The sequence below is a fragment of the Tasmannia lanceolata genome, unplaced genomic scaffold (genome assembly GCF_043159265.1).
Source record: "Tasmannia lanceolata isolate RefF3 unplaced genomic scaffold, GAP_Taslan_0.1 ptg000005l, whole genome shotgun sequence".
In the NCBI taxonomy this organism is placed as follows: Eukaryota; Viridiplantae; Streptophyta; class Magnoliopsida; order Canellales; family Winteraceae; genus Tasmannia; species Tasmannia lanceolata.
This window is the reverse complement of record NW_027518682.1, coordinates 22234365-22261789: the sequence shown is the minus strand read 5'-3', so window position 1 is coordinate 22261789 and position 27425 is coordinate 22234365. Positions and strand designations below refer to the sequence as shown.

General features: G+C 40.3%; 2 protein-coding genes across 3 annotated transcripts; both read left to right on the top strand.

Moving 5' to 3' along the window:
• Positions 1-1538: 1538 nt before the first annotated feature.
• Positions 1539-7663, top strand: LOC143876853 (putative pectinesterase 63). Its single transcript, XM_077378541.1, has 4 exons — positions 1539-2083; positions 5962-6168; positions 6897-7132; positions 7372-7663. The coding sequence occupies exons 1-4, from the start codon at positions 1592-1594 to the stop codon at positions 7529-7531; spliced, it is 1095 nt and encodes a 364-aa protein (XP_077234656.1). The 5' UTR covers positions 1539-1591; the 3' UTR covers positions 7532-7663.
• A 4003-nt stretch (positions 7664-11666) lies between these two features.
• On the top strand, positions 11667-15239 carry LOC143877980 (Chaperone DnaJ-domain superfamily protein). 2 transcript variants are annotated; one of them, XM_077380344.1, is made up of 6 exons: positions 11667-11961; positions 12361-12454; positions 12725-12792; positions 12923-12979; positions 14098-14325; positions 14789-15239. In XM_077380344.1, the coding sequence occupies exons 1-6, from the start codon at positions 11857-11859 to the stop codon at positions 15203-15205; spliced, it is 969 nt and encodes a 322-aa protein (XP_077236459.1). In that variant the 5' UTR covers positions 11667-11856; the 3' UTR covers positions 15206-15239. The 2 variants fall into 2 exon arrangements, with proteins under 2 accessions (XP_077236459.1, XP_077236461.1); XM_077380346.1 differs by having other exon boundaries at positions 11669-11961; positions 14820-15086.
• The last annotated feature ends 12186 nt before the right edge of the window (positions 15240-27425 follow it).

Here is a 27425-nt window from a genome sequence, read left to right as displayed (position 1 = left end):
GGCACAACCTATTTACATTGTGGCCCATCAAATGGACGGCTCGGATCATCCTATGGTCTAGACGGTACACTTCATTTTCAAAAATATGGGTGGGGCCTAAATTGGTACGAACCACACCATAGGATGATCCAAACCATGGACAACTTGGATCATCCTATGTTGTGGACGGTACGCTTCAATTTGAAAAATATCGGTGGGGCCTACGATTGGGCCTTAATGTTATTGTACGACCAACTCCATAGGATTATCCAAACCATGGACGGCTTGGATCATCCTATGTTGTGGACGGGCCTTAATGTTACTGTACGACCACAAGATGATCCAAACCATTCATTTGATGGGCCAACCCTTCTAGGGGCACAACCCATTTACGTTATGGCCCATCAAATGGACGGCTCGAATCATCCTATTGTCTGGACCGTACACTTCATTTTCAAAAATATGGGTGGGGCCTAAATTGGGCCTTAATGTTACTGTACGAACCACACCATAGGATGATCCAAACCATGGACGGCTTGGATCATCCTATGTTGTGGACGATACGCTTCAATTTGAAAAAATATCGGTGGGGCCTACGATTGGGCCTTAATGTTACTGTACGACCAACTCCATAGGATTATCCAAACCATGGACGGCTTGGATCGTCCTATGTTGTGGACGGGCTTTAATGTTACATTACGACCAACTCCATAGAATGATCCAAACCATTCATTTGATGGGCCATAATGTAAATAGGTTGTGCCCCAAAAAATCATTTCCACAGGATGCTCACAACCCTACAATCTATAGAGGTTGCATAAGATGTAGTTTCTAGTTAGATCGGAGGGCTAGCATCAGCCAATGATATTTTGGGACGAAACCTATTTACGTTTATGGCCCATCAATGGACGGTTTGGATTATCCTTTGGTTGTCTACAAACCTTTAGCTATTGTTGGATGATTCATTAGCAACGATTCGATGGGTCGCTAATGGGTAACATTTAGCGACTCTCATGTTAATATGGGTCGCTAAAGACTATTAGCGACGATCGAATAAGCGACCATGCAACGACCCAAAAAAAAGATATTTTTAATATTAGCGACCCAATTTAGTGAGTCGCTAATTCCAATGTTTCTTGTAGTGTTTTGACGAAATATCCTTCAAAGAATTATAAACATTATGAAAATTTGGAGGGTATTTCGGTAAAACAGGTCGGATCCCACATTTGATGATCCAAAATAGGCCCGTGAATCCTATTGCTGTGTTTAGATCCTGTTAATTAACGCAAGATTAGGAACACTGGTTTGGTCTTCCTCAATCTGGGAACGAACTCTCATGCACGCAAGGCTTAACCTAAAAGGAGGAACGCCACAAAATAACCTTTACATTTCACTAAATAACGAGAATGCCATTACGTTTTAAGAATAGAACAGGGGATCTATCCAACTCTCGATATATGTATAAAGAACAGGGGTATTTAGTAGACACGCGGCAACGGAAAAAACAGAAACAACCTATACCTAACTTTAGAATCCATGCACGTACAAAACCCCACGGGCATCACCCTTTCTAACTCACCACTTTCCCTTCTCCAACTCCGATCAATTGAAAATGGCGGGGAAACGGACTCACGCCGTCGTTCTGGCGACTCTCGTGACGATGTTCATCGGCCTCCACCTTGTCCACTCCGCCCCCGCCAATTCGGGTGTCCCAATTCCCGCCAAATTGGCTGATATCGACGCTTGGTTCTCCCAATTCCTAAAGTCCACAACCCTCGAGCCCAGAGTCGTTAATGGGGAGAAAACAAGGAAGATCATAACGGTTTCGAAGCAGGGCAAGGCCGATTTCAATACGATAATGGGAGCCATCAATAGCATCCCTGATGCAAATAATAAGCGGACGATTATAAAGATTGGTCCAGGGGTTTACAAGGAGAAGGTGATCGTGACCCGAACAAAGCCGTTCATCACGTTCTACGGACAGCCCGACAATATGCCTACGATATCGTGGGATGATACTGCCCGAAAGCAACATGGCACCTACAATAGTGCCACTGTTGCCATCGAGTCCGGTAACTTCATGGCTGTCAATATGATATTCGAGGTGAGTTTAGAATTCCTTTCTTGGCTTTTGTTGATCGGGTGTTATTTCCATGAGGAATGCTAGACTCAAGGGCGCCCTATCACCTCAATTTTGTAAGGACACCCCTGAATTTTGCATTCCTCGTTTTCAATATTCCACTGACCCACTCTTGTGTAACTATTGTCCGATTATGGGTCTCATACTCGCCATGGTTTTGTTTTCATGCGTCTGCACAGTTAAGAGAAAGTCCATATATTTTTTGTGGGTCTGCTTTTTTGTGGACACCATATCTAGGTAAGGGACTTTCAAATGAATGGTTTCGATCACACGAACAATGTGGGCCCCCACTGTATTTAACCCGCCCGAGTAGATAAACTTAGCTACAAGACCGAGTAGCAACCCTTTTCATATATATATATATATATATATATATATATATATATATATATATATATATATATATATATATATATATATATATATAGAGAGAGAGAGAGAGAGAGAGAGAGAGAGAGAGAAAACGGTTCCTACACGTATGTGTAGAGAGTTCTCTACACACTAGCTTAAAATACAGTGGGGGCCCACATTGTTTGGGTGATCCAAGCCATCCCTTTTAAAGGCCCTCACATAGATAGGGTGTCTACAAAAAATCAGATCCATAGGATCATCCCAACCCTACGATTTGTGGAGGTAAAATGGATGTCTTTAAACCTTTACAAATTAGTCCATTTTTTGCCTCCACAGTTCGAATGGTTAGGATGATCCAATGGATCTGATTTTTTGTGGAGACCCTATCTATGTGAGGGCCTTAAAAATGAATGGTTTGGATCACTCAAATAATGTGGCCCCCACTGTATTTTAACCTAGTGTGTAGATAACTTATCTACACATATGTGTAGGAACCGTTTTCTCATATATATATATATATATATATATATATATATACTAGTAAAAAACCCTGTGCGATGCACGGGCCGACAAAGAACTGTACGGACCATGTCATAGGTTGATTCAAACCGTCCATGTGATGAAACACAACATAAATAGGTTGTTCCCCAAAAATCATTTCCATAGGCTGATCCTAGCTCTCCAATCTATAGATGTTTCCCAAAAATCATTTCCATAGGCTGATCCTAGCCCTCCAATCTATAGATGTTTCCATAATTCCTCTTAAATTGGATGGTTAAGATCACCCTATAGATTTTTTATTAAAAAACAATAAAGGAGGGGGGTAAGATTGAAATTATGTGGCTTTAATGGGTGCCTTTGTTAAAAGCATAAATGAGGGGGTAGGATTGAAAATATGTGAGTTGAATGGGTGCATTTGTTAAAAAAAGTCAAAAAAAGTGATATGTAAATAAAAAAATTCACTTCTTTTCCTCCCAGCTTATAGTAGTAGATATATATATATATATATATATATATATATATATATATATATATATATATATGAGAAAACGGTTTCTACACATGTGTAGAGAGTTCTCTACACACTAGCTTAACATACAGTGGGGGCCCACATTGTTTGGGTGATCCAAGCCATCCATTTTAAAGGCCCCCACATAGATAGGGTGTCTACAAAAAATCAGATCTATAGGATCATTCCAACCCTACGATTTGTAGAGGTAAAATGGATGTCTTTAAATCTTCACAAATTAGTTCATTTTTTGCCTCCAAAGTTCGAATGGTTAGGATGATCCTATGGATCTGATTTTTTGTGGACCACCCTATCTATGAGAGGACCTTAAAAATGAATGATTTGGATCACCCAAATAATGTGGCCCCCACTGTATTTTAAGCTAGTGTGTAGATAACTTCTCTACACATGTGTGTAGAAACCGTTTTCTCATATATATATATAGTGGACATGTGTAGAGAAGTTATCTACACACTAGCTTAAAATACAGTGGATATATATATATATATATATATGAGGAAAGTGTCTCTAGTCTCTCCCCTAGATAAGCTTATCTACTCCTCCCTTTAAAAAAACACAGTGGGCCCACGCTGTTTGGATGATCCAAAGCATTCATTTGATAGGTCCTAACATAGATAGGGTGTGCCCAAAAAATCAGCACCAAAGGGTCATCATAGAACTTCGTTTTGTGGTGCCTTGTGGTACCCAGAATGGACACATATAAACGTCGACGTTTATATGCGTCCATTTTGGACACGGTGTGCCCAACAAAATGAAGTTCTAGGATGACCCTTTGGTGCTGATTTTTTGGGCACACCCTATCTATGTTAGGACCTATCAAATGAATGCTTTGGATCATCCAAACAGCGTGGGCCCATTGTGTTTTTTTAAAGGGAGGATTAGATAAGCTTATCTAGGGGAGAGACTAGAGACACTTTCCTCTATATATATATATATATATATATATATATAGAGAGAGAGAGAGAGAGAGAACGGTTCCTACACATATATGTAGATAAGTTCTCTACACACTAGCTTAAAATACAGTGGGGGCCACATTATTTGGGTGATCCAAACCATTCATTTTTAAGGCCCTCACATAGATAGGGTGTCCATAAAAATTCAGATCCATAGGATCATCCTAACCATTCGAACTATGGAGGCAAAAAATGGACTAATTTGTGAAGGTTTAAAGACATCCATTTTACCTCCACAAATCGTAGGGTTAGGATGATCCTATGGATCTGATTTTTTGTAGACACCCTATCTATATGAGGGCCTTTAAAATGGATGGCTTGGATCACCCAAACAATGTGGGCCCCCACTGTATTTTAAGCTAGTGTGTAGATAACTTCTCTACACATGTGTGTAGGAACCGTTTTCTCATATATATATATATATATATATATATATATATATATATATATATATATATATATGAGAAAACGGTTCCTAGACACATGTGTAGAGAAGTATATATATATATATATATATGAGAAAACGGTTCCTACACACATGTGTAGAGAAGTTATCTACACACTAGCTTAAAATACGGGCATATTGTTTTGGTGATCCAAACCCTTCATTTGATTGGCCCTCACATAGATAGGGTGTCCACAAAATATCAGCTCCATAGGATCAACCCAACCCTACGATTTGTGGAGGTAAAATAAACGTGTATAAACCTTCACAAATTTGTCCATTTTTTGTCTCCACGGTTCGAAGGGTTAGGATGATCCTATGGAGCTGATTTTTTGTAGATACCCTATCTATGTGAGGGCCAATCAAATGAATGGTTTGGATCATCCAAACAATGTGGGCCTCCACTGTATTTTAAGCTAGTGTATGGCTGCCACAAACCATGGGAGGCTCACATTTTTGGAGGGATCCAAAGCATTCATTTTGAAGGCCCTTCCATGGACAGTGTCTGCTCATTTTTCCCTCTAACTTTGATTGGGTTAGGATGATCCTATAGGCCTGATTTTTGGTACACACCCTATCCATGGAAGGGCCTTCCAAATGAATGCTTTAGATTCCTCCAAAAATGTGGCCCCCCATGGTTTGTGGCAGCCATGCACAGATAAGCTTATCTGTGCATGGCTGCCACAAACCATTTCCTATATATATATAGCCTGACAACTTTTACTCCCTTTCCGAAGCGGGATCTCACACTATATATTGTATGAAACATTGACTTGCTCCACAAGGTCACAATGATAGAGTTGGTGTTATTGATCATTTATACCTCCGACACCAATGAATCAGGGATTTGTTCTACGTGGTGTACTTTTTTACAGGCGTAATTTGATCTCAGAGATTAATGCTAATTATTTTGGAGTTGTTTTAAGTTTTGGGAGGGGAAAGTAGTCGTTACGGAGCTTGAAATAAAGAGCATGAAATAAAAAGGATTTGTTTTGTTTTGTTTGTATAGAATGTTTTGGAGCTTGAAATAAAAAGGATTTGTTTTGTTTTGTTTGTGTAGAACTCTGCTCCCTGTCCGGCTGATGGGGAAGAAGGTGGTCAGGCAGTTGCTATGCGGATTGCAGGTGATAAAGCAGCCTTCTATAACTGCAGGTTTAATGGATTTCAAGATACACTTCTTGATAAAGTGGGCAAGCATTTCTTCAAGGATTGTTTCATTAAGGGCACAGTTGATTTCATTTTTGGCAATGGAAGGAGTATCTACTTGGTACTCTCTCTCTCTCTCTCTAAACTTTTTTCCCATTAGATTGAGACAAGCTTCAAAGTTTTGACCCAAAAGTTAAAAATGTGAGATAGGGCTCACAAGAAATCGTTGGCTAAAAGGTGGGACGGCTCCTCCGTGGAGATTTCTTTCCATGTTTGATGAGATTGGTGATATAACTTCGGGGTCTTCTATAGGATATCAACATGTCAGAAGATGGGCAAATGATAAGCCGGATGTGCTTGCCAAGCGCGGTGTATCTGGTGGTCCTATTAGGTGGTTTGACCACCTTCCTCCTTGAGGAGTGGTGTGCCGTTGATTGTATATTTCATCTCTTTTGTCTTCCCATTTTCGATTGTAATATGGGAGTCCCATCTCGGTCTCCTGTTTTTTTTTTTCCCTTTATTTATAATATTACCTTTCAAAAAAAAAAAGGGCTCACAAGAAAGCAAGTGAAAAGGATAGGATCAACACCACAGGTTAAGCTTCTCACAAATGAAGAAAAAAAATTTAGACTGATGTTTGCACTGACATTTAACAATAATTGGACACTCACTTTCTCTTTTATTATTATTATTTAAACAGCTACAAAAAAAAAGATTTGCGAAGCGTATTAAAAAAGAAAAGACAAGCTGAGTTTGTGCAATTATAAAAACATGGGAGTACCAATATAAGACAATACAGTTTGAATGATTGTAGAGTAATGTGTGTGTGTAATGTTTGTGTGGTTGCAGAACACTGTGATTAGTTCAGTGGCTAAAGGTCTTACAGCAATTACAGCACAAGGGAGGACAACTGTTGCAGACAAGAGCGGATTCTCCTTTGTCCATTGCAATGTGACTGGTACTGGGAAAGCCTACCTGAGCCGAGCGTGGATGCCAAGCTCAAGGGTCGTCTTTGCCTACTCTTTCATGGACACCGTTGTCCTCCCTGAAGGTTGGGACGACAAGGGCAATGCTGAACGTGACAGGTAATACACATCTTTCCTTCTTAATTATCTCTTTCTTCTTATTGTTCTTCATCATGATCTTCATCACCTTATTCTTATACATATTGTTGTTGCTATTATTAATGTTATTATTAGAAATTATAATCACGTCCAATTTTGCTAATCAAGCGAAGATTAAAAAAAATTCAATTATACAATGGGCACAAAGGTGATGTATTTATGGCATCCACATGAAATTGTTTATTTTCTATTACTTGTAGGACTGTTTTCTATGGAGAATACATGTGCGAGGGACCAGGAGCATCCACTAAAGGGCGTGTGAGTTTTGGAAAGGTACTAAACGGCGATCAAGTGAGACCCTTCCTTAGCATGAACTACATCCAGGCCAGCCTTTGGCTTCTCCCCCCACCCACCCTTTAAGATGCTGCCACGCCTAACTGTTAACCAGCTCGCACGGCTCGTGCAACACACGTCAGTAATGATGTAAAAGGGTCTTGTAGAGCAATAGTAATGAAAAAACTAGAAGTGAATATTCATTTTTGTGCTTCTCTTCTTTGTTTCTTAATTGCCTCCTTTGTAACCTTGAAGTAGACCTGGCAAACGGGTAACCCGCGCAGGTAGGGGTACAACCCGTGCGGTATGGGTACCGGCGGGTACGGGTAAGAAATACCGGCGCGGGTAAGGTAGCCTTTCATGAACCCAGAACCCACCTGGGCGGGTACGGGTATACTCACGGGTAACCTGGCCAATTTAAAGAAGAAATTTTATATATATATATATATATATGTATATACATATATATATATATATATATATATATATATATAGAGAGAGAGAGAGAGAGAGAGAGGAAACTGTTGGTGCGCTTAAGCTCACCAAACTTATGGTGAGCTTAAGCGCCCAATCACATGGGGTCCCACTTTGTTAGGTTGATCCAAAGCATTCATTTTAAAGTCCCTTACATAGACAGGGGGTGTATCAAAAATCAGCTCCATAGGATCATCCTAACCCCTCCATTTGTGGAGGACAAAAATGGACAGACACAAATCTGCCCATTTTTTGTCCTCCACAAATGGAGGGGTTAGGATGATCCTATGGAGCTGATTTTTGGTACACCCCCTATCTATCATAAGACCTTGCAAATGAATGGTTTGGATCACCACATGTGATTGGGAAGCCATGTGATTGGGGAGCTTAAGCTCACCAACAGTTTCCTCATATATATATATATATATATATATATATATATATATATATATATATATATATATATATATATATATATATATACCAAAAGAAATTTTATGATGAATGGGTGTATGAACACATAAAGGTGGTACGATGGATGTACAAGCCTTGATATTTAATCCAACAGCAGCTGCTGTTGGATCAAATATCAAGGATGGGATGATGAGTACATGTTTATACGCCCATTCATCATACAATTTTTCATTTATTTTAACAAGTGCTTGTTTTGGTACAACCAAAGATACCAGTCACATAGTCTGATTGCTTTGACTTGTTTTGTTGGCCTACCCACATAGTCTATTTTTTACTGTTTAGTGTTTAGGCCTTAAGAAAAAAAAGTTGAAAACCGAATGGCGGGTAATCAGGGGGCACCAACGCCCGACCTAGACCCACCCGCGAGTCACGGGTACGGGTTGGGTGCGGGTATTTTTCTCGCGGGTAATGAAATTGGTACCCGTACTCCTACGAGCTAGGTGTACCCGCGGGTACGGGTCCCAATTTGCCGGGTCTACCTTGAAAAGGGGAACATCACTTCTTCCATGGTGTGTGTGCGGGCACGCCAGTGAGTAGAGAGACTCCACGTTAATGAAATCTCAAGTGATCTTAGGGTTATGATCAACTTATAGAAATGATTTATGTGGCACAACTTATTTACCTTGTGGTCTAACAAATGAATGGTTTTGATCATGCTATGAAGTGGGCCGTACAATATTTTTCCACGCCATATAAAATATCATATATGACAAGTAAGCGGGCTTGAATCATCCAAAGACTGAAGTCACCAAGGTTTCTGCCTACCTCCAAGCTTTATGCATATCTGATATGTATAATATATGAAATAAAATGATGAGAGCCCTGTCTTAACCCTTTGATTAGGGCTAAACGCTAATAAACATTATATGACATATATTTACATCAGGAGAGTAAATCCCCTTCATCAATTAAAACGCTAAACTTCTTTACAAATGATCCCCAAATTTTAACACCATAAAAAACAAAGGATCTACCAAGATTTCAATTGCATGGTCTCTCAGACCCTCGCCATCTTTCAATTCCGTCGTCTAAGAATCCGGTACTCAAAGATCTTGGCGTCATGGTGTATCTTGAGAGCACCCTGGTTACAAAAACCATATTCCTCCGCTGACCTATGGAGAAGTTCAAAGAAGTCTGCATCGCTTAGAGATGACACATGGACCATGAACCGCCTCATCTCTCCTTTGATGCCCACATAAACAGGAACATAACCCCTCGGAACTAGAGGTGTTTCTTTTCTCCATCTAACTACACGAACTTTAAAGATTGTGCTTAGTTTACTTGCTCGAACTCCCATTTGTAGACCTCTCTTATGCTCCAGATACTTTAGATTTGCCTAACTTGAAGGATATAAGACCGTGCTTATTGGTGTACTCTATCAGCACTCTGATTGATCGTGTATGATGATAAAAACATCCACATCAAGATGTTGATTAGGGACATTGTGCAGATTGATCGTGCATGATGATAAAAACATCCACATCAAGATGTTGATTAGGGATATTTTGTGAGAAGGAAAATGGCAATGCTCTATTTAAAAAGAAGAGCTAGATTGCGTGTATATACAGTTGATTGGACAATTTAAATTGTCTTTGTCCTTCAAAACTGTTTTATAACATAGTTATTGTTCTTATTAAAATCTTCTTCATAATTTTTCGGTGATCTTTTGGATGGTCATCATGAAATTTCTCCTTTTCTTATATGACAATGACGAATTGCACTTAAACTTCATCATCCCATGGAGTGTTGAAGTATATAAATGATTAAATAAACCCAACTATAGCAGCTTAAGGCCCTATTTGTTTATAATGACTACCTACTGTGAGTCCAGAACCAATTATTGCACTCAAAACCCTAACCCAACTCGCCTCCAAATCGGTTCGGGTTGCGCTCGAGTTGAGGATTGTCAGCCCTTACCCAACCTGCCTCCAAATCGGGTTGGGTTGGGTTTGGGTTGAGGATGGTTGGGTCCGGGTTCATCTAGAGCCAAACAGAAAAATACAAGGAAAAAACATAATCCTAAAAAAATCAAGAAAAAAATTAGAGGATAGAGGTCGGGTTCGGGTCGGGTCGGGTCGGGTTGCCAGGGCCTCAACCCTAACCCAACCCGAAACTAAATCGGATTGGCTTCTCCCAACCCAACCTAACCTGAGAAAATGCCAACCCAACCCGAGCCAAAATCGGGTTGAACGTTCGGGTTGAGCCAGACCCAAGTTGCAACCCTGACCATATACGGCCACACTTCTTATAAAATCTCAACAAAATAATAAAATATATTCAAATTTATGTCTGAGAGATGAATTTTTCCTCAATGACTTTGGGTCCATTCCGATTAAAAAATAAGTTTAGGTTGAACCTATGTCTCACGCTAAGAAACTCCAATGAACCCACATTATCTTTTAATTTCACCCATTTATTAGGTTAAGATTCAAAGGATTCGGGGGCCACACCGCAGTTTTCTCTGCAAGCTTCCTTAACTCAGATGAATTAAATAAATAAGACAAAATCTGTTAAAAAGTTAGGTTGTGTGGCTGCGTTCTACTGCAACAGTGAGACGCGAAATGGTTTTCTGAAAAATTGATTTGATAGGGACTTTCGCGGAATGGCAGTTAGCGGCTGATTTTCGCATGAGAAAACAGCCACACAGTCACTTTTCTGCAGATTTTGTCATATACTTGGAAGTCATCTGAGGGCTGTTCTCTCTCTTAGATATTTTATGGTGTAAGCCCTTATTATAGTACCGTATTTTTCAAAAAGAAGTGTAGGAACCACACTATAGGACGATCCAAACGGTCCATGTGATGGGCCACCACGTAAATAGTTGGTGCCCCAAAAATCATTTTCATAGGATGATCCTATCCCTCCCATCTATAGATGTTTCCCTACTATCGATCGGAGGGTTGGGATCATCCTATATAAATGATTTTTAGGGCATAACCTATTTACCTTGTGGCTCATCACATGGACGGTTTGGATCATCCTATGGTGTGGACCCGTACAGTACCAGTGTTCCCTAGTTTTACCGAAATGTTTGTGGCGTTTGTGCAATTTGATATATAAAATTGAGGTCTCTTGAGAAACGCGCCTAACCTCGTATTTGTTAGTAAAGTCGGCAAGGGCCCAGGGCTATAACCACGCGGTCAAATCTGACTTAGCGGGGGAACCTTCTGGAGACATAAAAATATCTCGCCACAGGAAGATCTAAGCCGTAGATTAATTTGTTCCAATCGGACGACTCAGAATGCCCGAAACGAGAAGTTAAAAGCTTTGTTTCTGGAGGCTTCCAAGACTTGGCCTTTGGGGCTTCTCCAGTGTCTTCTGCCCTTTGTTTGCACGAAATTGAGAGGTTTCGTGTCCGAAATTACAACCTATGTAGTTCTCGATCTATAAGCTTCTGTTTATTTTAGGGTTCCGGCAAGGAAATTCGTCGACTATTCCGATATTTCCTTTTCTTCTTGGAATATATGGCTGCCGGGGAGGAGAAAACCGGCGATTTTTACGCCGTTTTAGGACTGCAAAAGGAGTGCTCGGCGTCGGATCTGAGGAATGCATATAAGAAACTCGCGCTGGTTAGGAAAATAACCTTTTTCTGGTACTTTTGTTGGATTTTTGTTTCCTGAATTTGCATAAAGCCTGAAAATATTGTGACGATGGATTTCTTGTTTTTTTATTTCAAATTTCTGCTGATTTCTTATATATCTTGTTGAAAAATCTGTTCTAAAGTTCATCGGCCCTTGTGATCTGGAAAAGATTGTGATCCTAATTGTTTATTCTATTTTTGGATGTTAAAAGCCTTGAAAGATCCTCCATTTATGAATGATACTTCGATATTAATTAGTTTATGGATTTTTAAAAAATTTCTGGAAATTTTCCTTTCCTTTCCAAAGATGGTATCTGGATCTTTTTGCTAATGTTTTTTTCCTTATACGCCAAGGGATGAGAAAAACAAAATTCTTTTTTTTTTCTAGAGGTGGCATCCGGACCGTTGCTCTTCGTCTGGAAATTCAAATTACGTGGAAGAAGCGAAGAAGAAATTTCAGGCAATTCAAGAAGCTTATTCCGGTAATTTTCTCTCTCGTTGAGAGAATAAAAATCTATTATTATTATTATTAGGAATTTGCTAAGGTCCATCGCAGAAGGATTTTCGCGGCTGATCTATTTGCAAGTCAGGCTGGTCTCCATTAACGAGGTGGCTAGTCTTACGTGTAACAGACCAGCCGCGAAAACCCTTTTGGGATGGACGCTAGCAATTCCCTTATTATTATTATTATTGTTATTTTGATCAGGTTTCACCTATTTACAAAATTCACGGGATTTCTGTTAATTTCATAGTTCTTTCTGACGCGAACAAAAGATTCCTATATGACGTAGGAATATACAACAGTGATGACGACGAAAATGTAAGTCTGAAAACAGAGAACGGAAAGAGAGATTCTTCTTCCCTTATTAAATGTATAAAATAGCTGTTAATATCAATTTTAAATAAATTGTTAATATTTTTATTTTCGATTTTGTATTTGGTTTGTACAGGATATGGGCGATTTCTTGGGGGAGATGGCTGTTATGATGAGTCAAACCAAGCCCAGTGTAAGTGAGATCTCATCTCCTCTTAACCTTAAATCGTTGCATTTGGGCCTAACATAGGCACAATGCATAATGGACTTAAAATCTTAAACTAACTTTTCCATTATCTTGAAAATTAACCCGTGAAAGAGGGGTTTTTTGTGTCATTTTATTAGAAAGGTTTTTCGTATATCTTCTCTCCAATCTCTTACCAACAAGTGGTATCCGTTGCATGTTGTTATAAAGTTTTCCTAGCATCACTCTTCAGAATATTTTTTGCTAAGAATCATGAGGTGATTCGCTTGCTGTTAAATTACAAGTTGCCATTTATTTTTATCACTCCATTTTAAAAGGGCCCCGTCTAACATACGCCCAAGCTATGATTTGGCCGACACTTTGAATTTATTGTTGACACACGTGTCGTATCGTGTCCGACACGACATCCGTGTTCACACTCCTTTGGACACTTTTAAGTGTACTGCTAGAAGTGTTAGTAACTTTATATGTATATATGTGTACGAGTGTGACACTATTTCTAAAATTTTAGGGGTTGCCATGTCAGATACCTCGTATCCATGTTGAAAGTCGCCACAAAAATCCGTGTCCACAAATCAAGATTATATGTACTTTCGATTTTGGACGTGTCTCCGTTTCTAACTTTTTGGAGTTTGCCGTGTCCGACACTCTGTCTGTGTCGACACGCCACCCTCGTGTCCGTGTCCACAAATCATAGCGCCCGAGGTAATATGGAGTTAACCATAAGCAGTGTTTAAAAATGTGGATGTGACGCGGAACGCAGCCAAGAAAAATCCTTGTCGACTCGGCACAGACGCGGCTAAAAACACGGTTGACGCCGTCATAACTCAGGAGAGTAAAAGGAATTTGTGGACTTTGTAGGGCAAAACACGGAATGCGGATGTGGTGCAACACGGGAGTCGACTCGGGCGAGTTCCTTGTTGAGTCATTTAGTTTTTAAACACCGACCATAAGTCTGTTGAATTTAGATTGCATGGGTGCGTACTGTGAATCATGCTCTCTAGAGCGCTAGCGATTGGCTGGTTGTAGTATCAGTTACTTGGAAAGGAAATCGTTTCATCTCCTCTTTGCTTCAATCAAATGTCTATTCGTGTGTGGAATTGCAGGATACTGGGAAGGAGAGCTTCGAGGAACTACAAGAGTTATTCGAGGAAATGTTCCAACGGGATAGTTTTGGGTCCACTTCGCAGGGTTATCCCCCCATTTTTTCTTCCTCTAACAATAAAAACAACAACAACAAAAGAAGTAGCTTGGACATGAACTCGGGAAAAGGCATGGTTGAAGATATTTCCGATTTCTCCAGCTTTGATGCCGGCCATAATTTCTGCTTAGGGGTGAGGGACATTCTCTTTTTGGTTTTATTATTGTTTGTGAAACATAATTTTCCAATGAAAAAAAGTCTTAGAACATTTGTGTAAATCACAAAACATTCTCAAAACGTCTGTAAAAATATGTGGACTATATTACGGTGCTTCCATTCCATGGGGGCTTAATATGTGGACTATATTTTTTGGGACGGTACTGGGGTATTGTATTTAGGCACTTCCACCCCAAAAAAAATATCATTTCCAGTCTTTTTTCATGCAAAAAGATGAAGATAAAATATGGAAATGATTGATATATTCTTCCTGTTTTTTTTTACTTGAGACAGCATGTTCTAATGTATTTATGAATACTCTTTAACAGTAGAGGAGGCTGTCTCAAGTAATAAAAAGGGGGCGAATATATCATTTCGGAATAAAATATTATTAAGCTGAAAAGGGCCGTATTATGTCTGTCAACTTGTATTTTGTGCAGGGGCTTATGTGTATTTTGTTTGGGGTTGTAGAGAGAGAATGCGGAAGAGGAGGAGTCAAGGGGGGCCAGAAGCGGCAGCCGAAGGAAGAGAAACGGGAGGAAACACAACAGGGTTTCTTCAAGGCACGACATGTCGGCCCAAAATGCCAAAATTTCGGCATAAAGTTGGATTCGTTTCGCCTTTCTTTTATCCTCTCAAATCCTTTATCTTTTTTTTCTCCCAAAACGGGATCCCGTTTTGCTAGCAGTGCTCTTTGCCGGAATTCTAATGGCGCGACGCTGTATCTGTCGCTGGAAGTCATTTGCTGTCGCCAGTTGGAAAGGGATTATTTTATCAAAGACGAAAAAGAGAGACTTTCTGTCGTCTTGTTACAGTTTCTGATAACATGGAAATTTGTTTTGTTTTTATTTGACTAAATTGAAGGGCTATTTGTTGTTTGTTTGCTTCGGAGTCCCGTTGTCGTCTTCTGCTGGTGAATTGATATTTCTAAGTTGCTTTTGGTTTCTGTGGGCGACATCTTACAGGATAGTGGGTGCCTATGATTTCTGTGGGCGACTTTTAGGGAAGTTTGGTGGGGGGGGGGGGGGTGGGGAATAAACAAATAAACCTTCTGGTTTCTGTGGGCGACATCTTACAGGATAGTGGGTGCCTATGACAGGATAGTGGGTGCCTATGATTTCTGTGGGCGACTTTTAGGGAAGTTTGGGGGGGGTGGAATAAACAAATAAACCTTCTGGATGCTATGTTTGTTTGCTTGGGATGGGCCAGGAGAGTAGTGGAATAAGAAGTTAAAGGGATGAGACAAGCATTTTGATTCGCCTAGATTTACATCGGAAAATTGTGTAGTAATGTTTGGTTGCGCGGCATATTGAAAAAGTAAGGGGTGTTACTACCAATATGGGGAGAGAAGAGAGCGAAAAAGAGAGAACATCATTCCTTAAAAAAATCAACCATAATTCATTACTTTTGAAAGAAGGGGACAAGAAAGAAAAGCAATTATTACATGAGAGACATCAGGGAATCAAAGGGTGTCCAATGTATTTTGGCAGTCAAATGTGGAATGGAATGCCAAATCCAGACCAAATTTCGATGGCTGCTAAGCTTTTGTGAAACCAAACGAAGCAGGGATATTACTTTTCCAAAATTTCTTACTAGGAAACCATTTGATCACAAAAAGTAACTTAACCTATGTAGTTATAGTTGTGATCCAAATGGTAGAGCTGCTCACTTGGACGATCATTCTTTGTACATAAGTTTTAGCGGGGCAATTCGACCAACAGAATAAGAAAAATCCAAGAATGGGTTTAGGATTCAAAGGATTCCTCCATCTGTCCAGGTATGTGGAGAGGCTATGGGTGCTTTTGGATCACTAGACATTACATTCTTTTCCGGGAATTGCTAGCATCCATCGCGAAAGGCATTTCGCGGCTGGTCTGTCACATGTCAGACCACCCACCTCATGAATGGAGACAAAAGCTGTTGTCTTCGTTCACGAGGTGGCTGGTCTGATGTGCAACAGATAGGTGCAAAATGCCTTTTGCGATGGACCCTTGAAAATCCCTTCTTTTCCTTTTCATATGTAGACGGAATCTCTATTTCATCTGTGATGTTGGGATGAGCATTAGGGAATCGGGACTGGAATCAATTCAATTTATCTGCATGTCTGCGAAGAATAATCCGTAGAGGCTGATTGCGAAAATTCCATGATATTTTCATCAGTTCTTTCATATGTTTCTTCAAATGTATGCAAAGAAATGCCTCAAATCTCTATTCAAAGCATCATCGCCAGCTGAATATTACTCTAGGGACCAAATCCCCAGGCTCATTTCTGAAGCTCCTCCATTGCAGTTTGAAAAACAAAGGAGAAAAAGCATTGTAGACACCCCATTTTGACCGGGCCCTAAGGTCCCCAAAGCAGGGTCGAGGTCTCGAAGTTAAATAAATTCTCGAGAAAGTGGTCCTAAATTGAGGGAAAATTTTAAGTTTCCAGCATCTTATTGTGCGCATTCGTGGGTACAAATTCCCCAGGAGATTATTGATGACCCCGAGGGCACTCCTGCAAAATTTCATTGCAATCGGACGAAAAATGTAAAATAAGACAAGCAGGGATAGTGCGAGTATTAAAATGAAAAAAATAAGGGATTTTTGTTGGTAAAAAGGTGATTTGCCAACCTTAGAGGGGTGATGTTGTAATTCTGGTTTTGCTTCTGGTGCAAGCAACCCCTTAGTGGCCCTTGGATCAAATCAAGGGGTTAGGATCATTTAGAGAGAGGAGAATCTTTGCCCTATTTTATACTTGGACACCCCCCCCCCCCATTAGGTTAAAAATTGTCGCAAAATACACGAGGTGGTGGCTGTCCATGGAGGATGGAGGCGGGGGGGGATTTATCATTTTCCTTTATATATGGGTCAAATTAGGGTTTAGGAGGAGAGGCCTCATTTTTGCAGAGAAAATAGAGAAAACCGAGAGAGAGGGGGAGAGAAAGGGAGCCCAAGCTCCACCCACTTCCACCTTCTTCTCCACCTAGCCACCTCAATCCGATCACCTAAACCCACAGCCACCTTCTCTTCCACAGCCACCACCTTCTTCTTCCCCTTCCATCTCTGCAACTCCCGACCTCCAGCCATCTCTCTTGCCGTCGGCAAACCCCCATCCAAACACACCACCATTTTTTCCGACCCCATCAACCATCCATCCACCATTTTCTTCCTCTCCCACCATCTTCAACATCCGGCAGTTCCGGCATAGCTCCGACCAAGAACTCCATTAAATCCGGTCGGATTTATACAACCATCTCCACCACCATCATCGGTTCTACCACCATTTTCTCTATTTTCTTTTAGAACCCTAAACCTCTACAGCCACCTCTACCACCATTTTCCTCAGCCATCCTCTCCACCTCTGCAATTTCCGACCTCCGGCCTTCTCTCTTGCCGTCGGCAAGCACCCCTCTCCTCCACCTAGATCCGCCACCCACATCCCCTGTTTTTACCCTTTTTCTATTTTCATAAAACCCCATTTCATTTCATAACAAACCCATTTCAAAAACCCACATCTGTGGAATCCTCTTTCAAAACCTCCGACCACTCCTCCTCTGACCGGTCTTTGCCCTCCATTGCCGCTCGACCTAACTTTCATTCCACCCAAAACCACCACCATCACAGCCATCAAATCCCTTTACCCACTCCACATTTCGATCATCTTTTCTCCTAGGGCTACGAATAGAAAGAGAAGAGGGTTTGGGTGCCGGGCTCACGGCCATAACTTCTGCCATCGGATCTATAACCATCACCAGATTCGGAGAGGAGGCAACCTCGTTTTGCGGAATTATCATCGAAGAAGAAGGGTTCAAGCAAAAGGTGATATTCCTCATTTTCACACCCTTTTCATGTTCATGCATTCAATTGTGGTGTCTTGCCTTTAAAATTCAAGTTCCTATTTGGTTTTCCAAATTTGTGTGTGGGGTTTTTACTACTTTGGATCCAGTTCCCTTAATCTAGCTTCAAATAGCCTTGTTCTTTACTTTGATTTTGTTGGGTTCCTGGTTTTGACGAGTGTGGAGTCACAACTGCAACAGCATGGCCATGGCATTCTCATTGTGTAAGGAATTCTATTAGGAGAATTACTTTGTTTTTGTGTGGACCAACTCCATTGCTTCCATTTCCTAAAACTTTGTTAACATGATCGGATCATTTAATAACCAAAGTTGTTCTACCCAAACCCAGGACATCTATTGATTATCCTAATGGACATATGCTATCTTCTTCTTGCGATTAAGCTTTTGATAGTAAATGCTCTCAAGTTTCGGTAGTCACACAGGCTTAACATTTTGGGTTTCTTTGGATTTCTTTTGACAAAGATTACAACATGTTCGTATGGAGTGATTACACGTTCACAGTGATTCCAAAAGTTAATATACGAATGGAATCATTTTGCTTTGGAAATGTTGTTAATATGGCAGTGCTATGTGAATGTATGTAGACTGGAATTTCTCCTCATGATAAGAATTCAGATTTGTTTATAATCTTTAAGCTGATTTTGTCTTTGTCATAAGAAATGATCAATTGTTTATATTTTCTTCAGCCTGAGTCCTTCTTAAACATTTGCTGAATTAAGCTCACCCCATATTGAATGTATTAATACATGGAAATCTCAGTAAAAGCTGATACTGATTTATTAGGGGGCATACATTTATATTTCTTGTGCTTTTGGGCTTAATTGTGGGGATTGCTTTCTTAATCATATATCCTTTAGCATGATTTTTGGTTTGTGACTTGAAAATATGGAAATATGAGTTGATTCAATTTTGCTTGTATAAGAGTTAAATTCTCATGGCATTTGCACCTACTATTTAGAGGCATTTACAGAAAGATTTGTCAGCACTCTTGAATTATGCCTGTGCTACGTGTTATTCAAAGGACATTGGGTAGGCTTGAATGGTAAGTTCTCAAGTGGGTTAGGTGATTAGATAAGTTTTGGACGTATTCTATTCACATTGTGGATGTTAAGATCTATATAGTACCCCTTGAATTCTTATTTGCTCATCTCAACTCATCTGTCAGTATCATCCTGGGAAATATTCGTATTACTCGAACATGGTTTTGCTTCTTTCCCTGTGTATGATCTGAGTTCCTTTGTAATGCCTTCATAGATTCTTGCTATCTTGGCTAAGTCGATTTTGTCTTATAGGGAAAAGGTCGATCGAGATCCCTAGTTTAGCACCTCGGTTGATAGAATGTTAATTGTGTGAAGCAAGTTGATCTAATCTTTTGAATCATCTTAGTCATGTCAGCTTTGTTCCATGTGAAACAAATCAGTCAAGGTGATAAGCTCCCTTCTTCATTTCTCTTGATGTCATTCTAATTCCGTTCTTGATTTCTATAGCCTCTTCTTGTCCTGGATATCTTATTTGGAATTTAGATTTGCTACTAATGTCCTCATGGGCTTAGGGTATAATGGAATGCTTCTTGAGCCAACCCCTTCCCTTTCTGCCTTAGAGCTTTTGCAGGTTAAGGGATTTTTTCCTTCTAGGGTCGTTCATAGGGTGTAGGAGTCTGTCCTACTCCATCATAGGGTTTAGGAGTCTGTCCTACCACCATAGAATTTAGGATTCTGTCCTACCCCCCTATAGAGTTTAGGAGTCTGTCCAACCTCTATAGAGTATAGGAGTCTGTCCTACCCTGCTAGAGTTTACGAGTCTGTCCTACTCTTTATAGAGTTAGGGGTCCATCTATCCTCTATATAGTTAGGAGTCTTTCCAACCTTTATAGAATTTAGGAGTCTGTCCAACCTTCATAGAGTTTAGGATTCCGTCATTCTATCTTTCAGAGTCAGTCTTTGCATGTTCCTAGGCTTCGTAGTTTAGAAAATTTCTGAACTACGGATGGCTTGATCCCTAGCTGAGGGGTACGTAGGCAGCTCAGGCTTGCAGCTGGCATCCTGAGTTCAGTCACAACTTTCATAACTTCAAAAACTTACATAGCTTTAAAACCTTTAAAATTTTCAAAAAAATACAAAAATTCTTCAAAATAACCTTGCAAATCATTTTCAAAAGATCTTCCCATAGAGTTAGGAGTCTGTCCTAGGCGTTTGGGGTGTCTTAGACTTAGGAGTCTGTCCTGATTATGTTGATTTGCCATGTCTGGTCGTGTGAATGTCCCTAGAGTTAGGAGGCCTCGAGTCGTGGTCGGTTAGACACTTAGTCGAGCCAATGGCTAGACTAGGGTGCGATTAGTTAACCGATGGTTTTCCTTAGGACACACAGCCTAGTCACACATAGCGTGTAGGGCCCACTTGCATTAGTTAGGGCATATAGGGATTCCTAAAAATTACCATTCACTTGAACTTAAGAAATCACGCAGGAAGCTTTAAAAACTAGTCGAGTCTAGTTGATCGAGTTTAGGATAGCGGTCCTAGAGGGTTAGGCATCATAGTTTAGCATAGGTCGCAGAACTACGTTGACTCTGATTCTTCCCGAGGCCGGGATACGTAGGGCAGCCAGGATGGATGGCCATCTTGGTCCGAGTCAAGTCTCGCATTAGAGTCTAAGGTTTGTCATGTTGTGTGTTTTGCTGTGTTTTCTTACTTTTCCGTACAGATCTTATACCTTTAGCTGTAGCAAGCATGCGTTTGTCCACCATAACTTAGACACCAATTAGGCATGACACTCATAACCTAGCTATTTTTAGGCGGCATGTCTTTCATTTCTTTTTGTGTGTGCTTATTATTCATCTCCGAGACATGCATGATTAGATAGACGTTAACTCGGGGACATTCGTTCCCATTTCACATGATTTTGGCCCAAAACTCTTCAAGGTTAATAATAAATGGCATAAGAAACTAGGTGCTTGCACTTGGGCAAATTGGGGGCGCCTAACCCCTTCCCCATTCGTCATCAGGCACGGACCTTTTGTATCTCTGGTTATCCGTTGCGACAGAGCATAGTATGGGATCCAGGACCCACTTTCTTGGATGGAAACTCTTTCTTTGTTTAAGGTGCGTCTCGAATCTGGGTTAGTCCCCGAATCAGGAGGTATCTCACTTTACATCGCCACTCATGCTGTGAGGGGCACTCTTTCGAGAGCTCCTTGGTGGAGCTCTCCTTCACGTGGATGATCTAGAGACTTTTTGGGTGCTCGTCCCCCCGCCTCTCTCGAATCGGGGTCCACAAGCATAGAATTATCATCAGGTGCAAAACAGCAACTGATATAGTGTCCCCACCAACTTGCCAAAAAAACAAACAAACAAACCCAGATTGTATTTTGAAATCTCTACTGTCATGGCTCTTGATAAAATCGTAGCCTATCTGCTCTGCCAAAATCGTTAAAAAAGGATATTCGAATTTCGCTAGCCATAGAGAGAGAATCAACTCTTAGACAAGTTTTCTTTTCCGCCTAAAATGCCTCTAGGAATCTCATATTCTGCCTTATTTTTACAACATCAGTAAAAAAGGAATTGAATGTCGATTCTGATTTCCTACTCTAGCATACCAAAAACACCATTAGAGTAGGATTCAAACGATTCGTCACAATTGTATAAGCATGTCGAGAGGCCCATTTCTGTGGCGTCTATCTCACTGTGACGAATGCTCAATTACAAATGTACAGTTTGGGCACTTGTCTTAATGAATTTTAATGCTTCTCATTGCACAAGCCAGGGCTGGATGAGTAGGGCTTGGCAAGGCCAATAAATCAAGGGGCTAGGATCATCTAATCAACGTGCAGCCTATAGCAATGGCCAGACTTGCCTTCACTTATCAGATCAATGGATTTTATCACATCCATGTGCTGCATGTGGGCCAAAATTGATCAATATGGAAAATTACAGGGAAAGGAAATCAGCACTACCATGTTTTGGCATTTCCACTAAAGATTATTGTCCTTCAGTATTTAAAGGGCTATCAAAAGGTTATTACAGTTCCCAAAAAGCTCTCACAAGCCAATTAAAAAAGAAAAGACAAGCTAGGAGGGTGCAACTATAAAAACATGACTAAGAATTCATCAATATAGCCACTCCTTGAGGCTCCACAAGACAAACGATTGAATATGACTGGTGGCTTACTTCATGCAATGTATGTAAAGAGTTCAGCTACACTACAAAGGCCTGTCACCAAATCAACAACTCTAGGTTCCATGACAAGAAGGAAAAATGAGAATGGAAATTGTTGGGATAGAAAAAAAAAACAGTAAAGAGCAAGTGAAAGCAGACCCAGAGATCTTGACTTAGAATACAATAATGTAGAGGGAGATTGCTCTTAAAGTGATAAAATGGTTTGATAGTAGATCATCTCCTCTATGGCTGTTTGCTCGATGGATCGATGAAATATCCGATCGGGTCATGTGTCCCTCAATATCATAAAATCATGTTAGAAGGCCATTAAATTATGAGGCTGATAGGCTAGCACAAGATGGTTGTGCTAGGTCGGATTTGGAAGTCTTTGATTTTCTTCCACCTTGAGATGTAATCTTGGAGCAGTTTTTCTTGTTTCTTGTATTGCTTTGATCTTCTCGATGGCCAGGGGCTTTCCGTGCTTTCGCCCATTTTTTTACTTGGCACAGCCTGATTGGGCATAAAAAGTGGAAACTAACTCCACATCTGTTAGCCCACGTAGTGTCTTTTTTCTTCTTTAAAAAAGCAGTCCAGGTGAGCCATTTTGTGTCTGTCATTGTACTTGACTTTCAGCAAATAGTAATAGACATCTCTGTTTTTCTCTCTTGCAAATTTTTCTCTGTTTTTCTGCTGTAGCAGAATACAAGTTCTCAACATTTTCTGGTATCAGAGCCTAGTTCGGTTGAAGCTGGGCATGTTTCTTTTCGAAGGTTGTTTGCTGTAGCAAAGTTCTTTGGGTAAGTTTACACTGCACACAAACTGTTTGATAAAAGTTCTGCGTGAGTTTCAATCATGTCAAATGGTATGAATACCCTCAATCTCTCTCAATCCTTGATTCCTATCTTTAGTGGAGAAAATTATGAGTTTTGGACTGTTAAAATGAAGACCTTTTTTATTGCACAAGAACTATGGGAATTGGTTGAGAATGGTTTTGCAGAAACAACGAAAGATGTAAGGGAGCTTCGTAAAAAGGATGCGAAAGCTTTGCTTGTTTTGCAACAAGCTGTAGCGGAGTCTATTTTCCCACGGATTGCCGGTGCCACAAGTTCAAAACAAACTTAGACCATCTTGAGGCAGGAGTTTCATGGGGATTCCAAGGTAACCGTGGTAAAATTGCAAACACTCCGTAGAGATTTTGAAACACTTTTCATGGAAGGTAGTGAGTCTGTTCAAGATTTCTTTAGTAAAATTTCAGTCATTATAAATCAGATGAAAACTTTTGGAGAGAATGTCTCAGATCAGAAAGTTGTAGAAAAGGTTTTGAGAAGCCTTCCAAATAAATTTGATCACGTTGTTACAGCTATTGAAGAGTCTAAGGACTTATCTATTTTTTCTCTTAATGAACTTATGGGTTCTCTTTTAGTACATGAAGAGAGAATGAAAAGGTCGACGGAGAAGAATCTTGAGCATGCTTTTGAATCCAAAGTGGAGATCTTGAGCAAAGAGAAAAAAATGGTGACGGCTCTCCTGGTCAAAGGCAAGCAGAAAGAGGCCGAGGTAGAGGTGGCTATCGTGGTCATGGAAGAGGTTGAGGAAGGACTGATATGAGACATCAAAGGCATGAAAATGGTGAGAAAAGCAACCAAAAGTAGAACTACAGAGGGAAGCAATGCTATTTTTGTATGAACTATGAGCATATCGAAGCAAATTGCTAGGAAAAAGCAAAGCAGCAAGCCGACTTTGCTGAAGAAAAGCAGGAGGAAGGTAGTTTGTTTCTTACCTATTTGAATCCTAATATAAGTAAGACTGATGTCTGGTTTTTAGATAGTCGTTGCAGCAAATATGACTCGACAGAAGGATCTTTTCCGCATTGTTGACAAGTCAGTTCAATTGCAAGTTCGGCTTGGTGATGGCAAGTTAGTTCAGATTGAAGGTAAAGGGACCATTGTGTAGACACCCCATTTTGACCGGACCCAAGTTCGCGGTGCTTGAGCAAAACCCCATCCAATCACCAAGCTAAGATCCCGGATTGTACCCTAAGCTAGGTTAGGGTCCCTCATAGGTCCCCGTAAAATTTCGTTGGAATCCGAGCTCGTTTGATCAGCGAACGAGGTGAATCAGTGTCATAATGTAAATCTGTAAGGGGGGTGGATTAGCCGAAGAGGGGGTGCACCTTTGAACTATGAAATTCCGATTTAGTCTTTCGCTAATATGACAAAGCGGCGGAAGTGCGCTTATTAATTCGCGCGCTCTATCAATTAGGGGTGCGAATATCATTTTTTTTTTAACTTTGTTATATAAAAAACAAAATCAGCAGAAACGAGATCACTGTTCATCTTCGTTTTCGAACAGAAAGAGAGAGAGAGAGAGAGAGAGAGAGAGAGAGAGAGAGAGAGCGAGAGAAGAGAGAAATTTGGGTTTTCATTTTCTTCCGCCGGTCGTTTTCTCCGGCCTCGTCGGCAGCCATCACCGTCCCCATTTCCGATCGTCCATCTCCACTCTAACATCGCCACCTCCATCACAAATCTCGTTGAGAAATCTCAGATCTCAGATCTGAGATTTGAGATCAGAGAAGAGAGAGAAAGGGGGTTTTCATTTTTTGTAACAGAAATCAGAGGTAGAGAGATAGAGAAAGCGAGATTTGGGTTTTTCCTTTTCATTCTTTTTCCTTGCCGATCGTCTTCTCCGGTTATCTTTCTTCTTCTCTGACGGATTTTCGGAGCTCCGACCACCTATTTCTGAGAACTCATCCACCGGTGCTTCCTTCCTTTCATCACCGATCACACCACTTCTTATTCTATTCCAATCTCTCGACCCTAGCTCCATATCCCTACCTCAAATCCTAGATCTGAAACTCTGTTTTTATAAAATCCTAGATCTGTGTATTTATTTCGATCCTCTTCTATATTTCCATTAACACTAGATCTGTGATTTCCCCCAGATCTGCACCATAGATTCATCTCCCTCTTAACCATCATCGTCACTACCACTCTCAAAACCTCATTTCTTTCACCTCCAAGCTCACCACCATTAAAACCCTAACTCCGGTGAGCTCCATAGATTCCAGCCAAATTTCGGAGTCTGTAGAACAGTTCTCAAATTTAATCTGGTGATCTTCTTCGTTTTGGCAAACCTCTTCAAGTATGATCTAATCTCTCATCAAGTATGATCTAATCTCTCATCAAGTATGATCTAATCTCTCATTCTGGTGGTTACGAAAGAATAAGAAGCTATGGAAAATTCTCAAGGGATTAGACTGTTGATTTGAAAAGCAAAGGCAAAGAGAGAAAAAGGGTAACGTAGAACAGAGAACAAGGTAATTTCCAGTCTATTTGGCATTTAAAAAAAAAGTTTTGCCATTCTTTTGTGTGGCTACTGTTGATTATTTTCAGAATTGTATGATTTTTGCGTGTTTTTTTTTTATCTTCTATGATTTCTATTGCTAAGTTTTGTTTATTCTGATTAAAATCTTCGCATTATGACGCATATTCTGAGTGATCGGATCTGAATCCTGATTCATTATAATTAGAATTTCCATGTTATTCTTCATCTTTGCAATGTCAAGATTTGGACAGAGGTTCATATAATTGGGATTTTGGCTTACCTAGTGTGATAATTGAGGTTTAAGTCATCAAAGAGACATACACGGTCTCATTAGTGGTAATTGCTTCCCCTTTGTGAATGGGAGGCACACCTTGCCTCATATTATGCCCTTAATCGCGTTAAAATTGTTGTTCTTTCTTTTGTTTATATTGAAATCTGCAATGCAAAGGATGAGTGTGGTGTTTAAATTTGATTTGTGTTGAGGTCGTGGTTTCAGTTCCTGAGGAGAGTTTTAGGGCGATGAAGGCGCTAGCCCAAGCCCATCTTTAGGGGACTCGCTTAATCTAAGTAGCGCTCCCCTCTCTTGTTTAGTAGGCCTACTCAACCTTTCAGATATGCCCCCTGTTACGCACTACAATTTGTATAAATTAGAATTATCATAATCTTTTGATTTCTTTTTTATATACATTCTTCTCTTGTACTAATCTTTGAGTTAGGTTTTGAAGATGATAATAAATGGACTGCTCAGGTGAGACTCTCTTAAGGTTCATACACTTGTCTTTTATTTAAATAAATTGTTTTAGGAAAGAAGGAGATCAGATGACTACTCTATTCGATATTATCGACATGAGTACTGTCTGATCTCAAGGCGGGCATAGAAATATTATCCTGTGTATTTGTGATATCAGATGATTACTTTAGCATCATCTGATTTCACCCCCATATTGGGGCAGTGGTACTTGTGGTTGGGCATAGAAGTGTTTAATGTTGTTTCTTGCTTTGTTAGGCTATCCAGCGGCTGGTCTGGACTAATTAATATTGTTTATCATTGTATGATTGCTATTATTACAGATTGTGCACTCTTTAGTTGTAGATCATATTTTGCTGATATTTGATTTGTTTTTATAATAATTGATTGAAATTTGCGATTATCTGGTAGCATTTTCCTCTCTCTTTGATTAGACTAGCACAGTCTTTTAGATTTCTGTTAGATTTCTTTAGATACTATAACCTGTACTAGGAGACATACTTTGTCTCGTTAGGCAATCCTCCTTTGAAGGCAAGCCTCATTTGTAGAATCCTCTCTGAGATTGTACTTCAGTTTGTTCCTTTGTTAATTAAAGACCAATTTGGTCAATTAGTTGTCTTAGCTTTGCTTCCCCCTTTGCAAGGGCAATGATAAGGTTGCTTAGAGCCCATCTTTGTGTGTTTGGGAGACCCGTCCGGTCTCATTCTCTCGTTAATCCTCTTTGTGTGCTTTTTGATTTTGGGAGAACACCCTACTCGGCTTGGCTTCATACCCCTACCCTTATGGGTATTGGGTTGCACATTTGTTGCACCCTGAGGGCTAGGTAGCTGTCCGGCCCGGCTGGATGTTTTTACCTTTGCCAAATATGCACAAAGTCTCTTATTTCCTTTTAGACCCGCCCGGTCTCATTCTCTTGCTAAACCTCCTCTTTGTGCGCCGTTGGTTTTGGAAGAACACCCTACTCGGCTTGGCTTCATACCCCTACCCTTATGGGTATTGGGTTGCACATTTGTTG

Excerpts from the sequence above, each read along its gene's own strand:
- LOC143877980 (XM_077380344.1), top strand. The coding sequence starts at position 11,857 with ATGGCTGCCGGGGAGGAGAAAACCGGCGATTTTTACGCCGTTTTAGGA. Across the intron at positions 12,455-12,724 it reads AATTCAAGAAGCTTATTCCG|TTCTTTCTGACGCGAACAAA; the intron begins GTAATTTTCTCT and ends TTAATTTCATAG. Across the intron at positions 14,326-14,788 it reads GCCATAATTTCTGCTTAGGG|GGGCTTATGTGTATTTTGTT; the intron begins GTGAGGGACATT and ends TATTTTGTGCAG.
- LOC143876853 (XM_077378541.1), top strand. The coding sequence starts at position 1,592 with ATGGCGGGGAAACGGACTCACGCCGTCGTTCTGGCGACTCTCGTGACG. Across the intron at positions 2,084-5,961 it reads CTGTCAATATGATATTCGAG|AACTCTGCTCCCTGTCCGGC; the intron begins GTGAGTTTAGAA and ends TTGTTTGTGTAG. Across the intron at positions 6,169-6,896 it reads ATGGAAGGAGTATCTACTTG|AACACTGTGATTAGTTCAGT; the intron begins GTACTCTCTCTC and ends GTGTGGTTGCAG.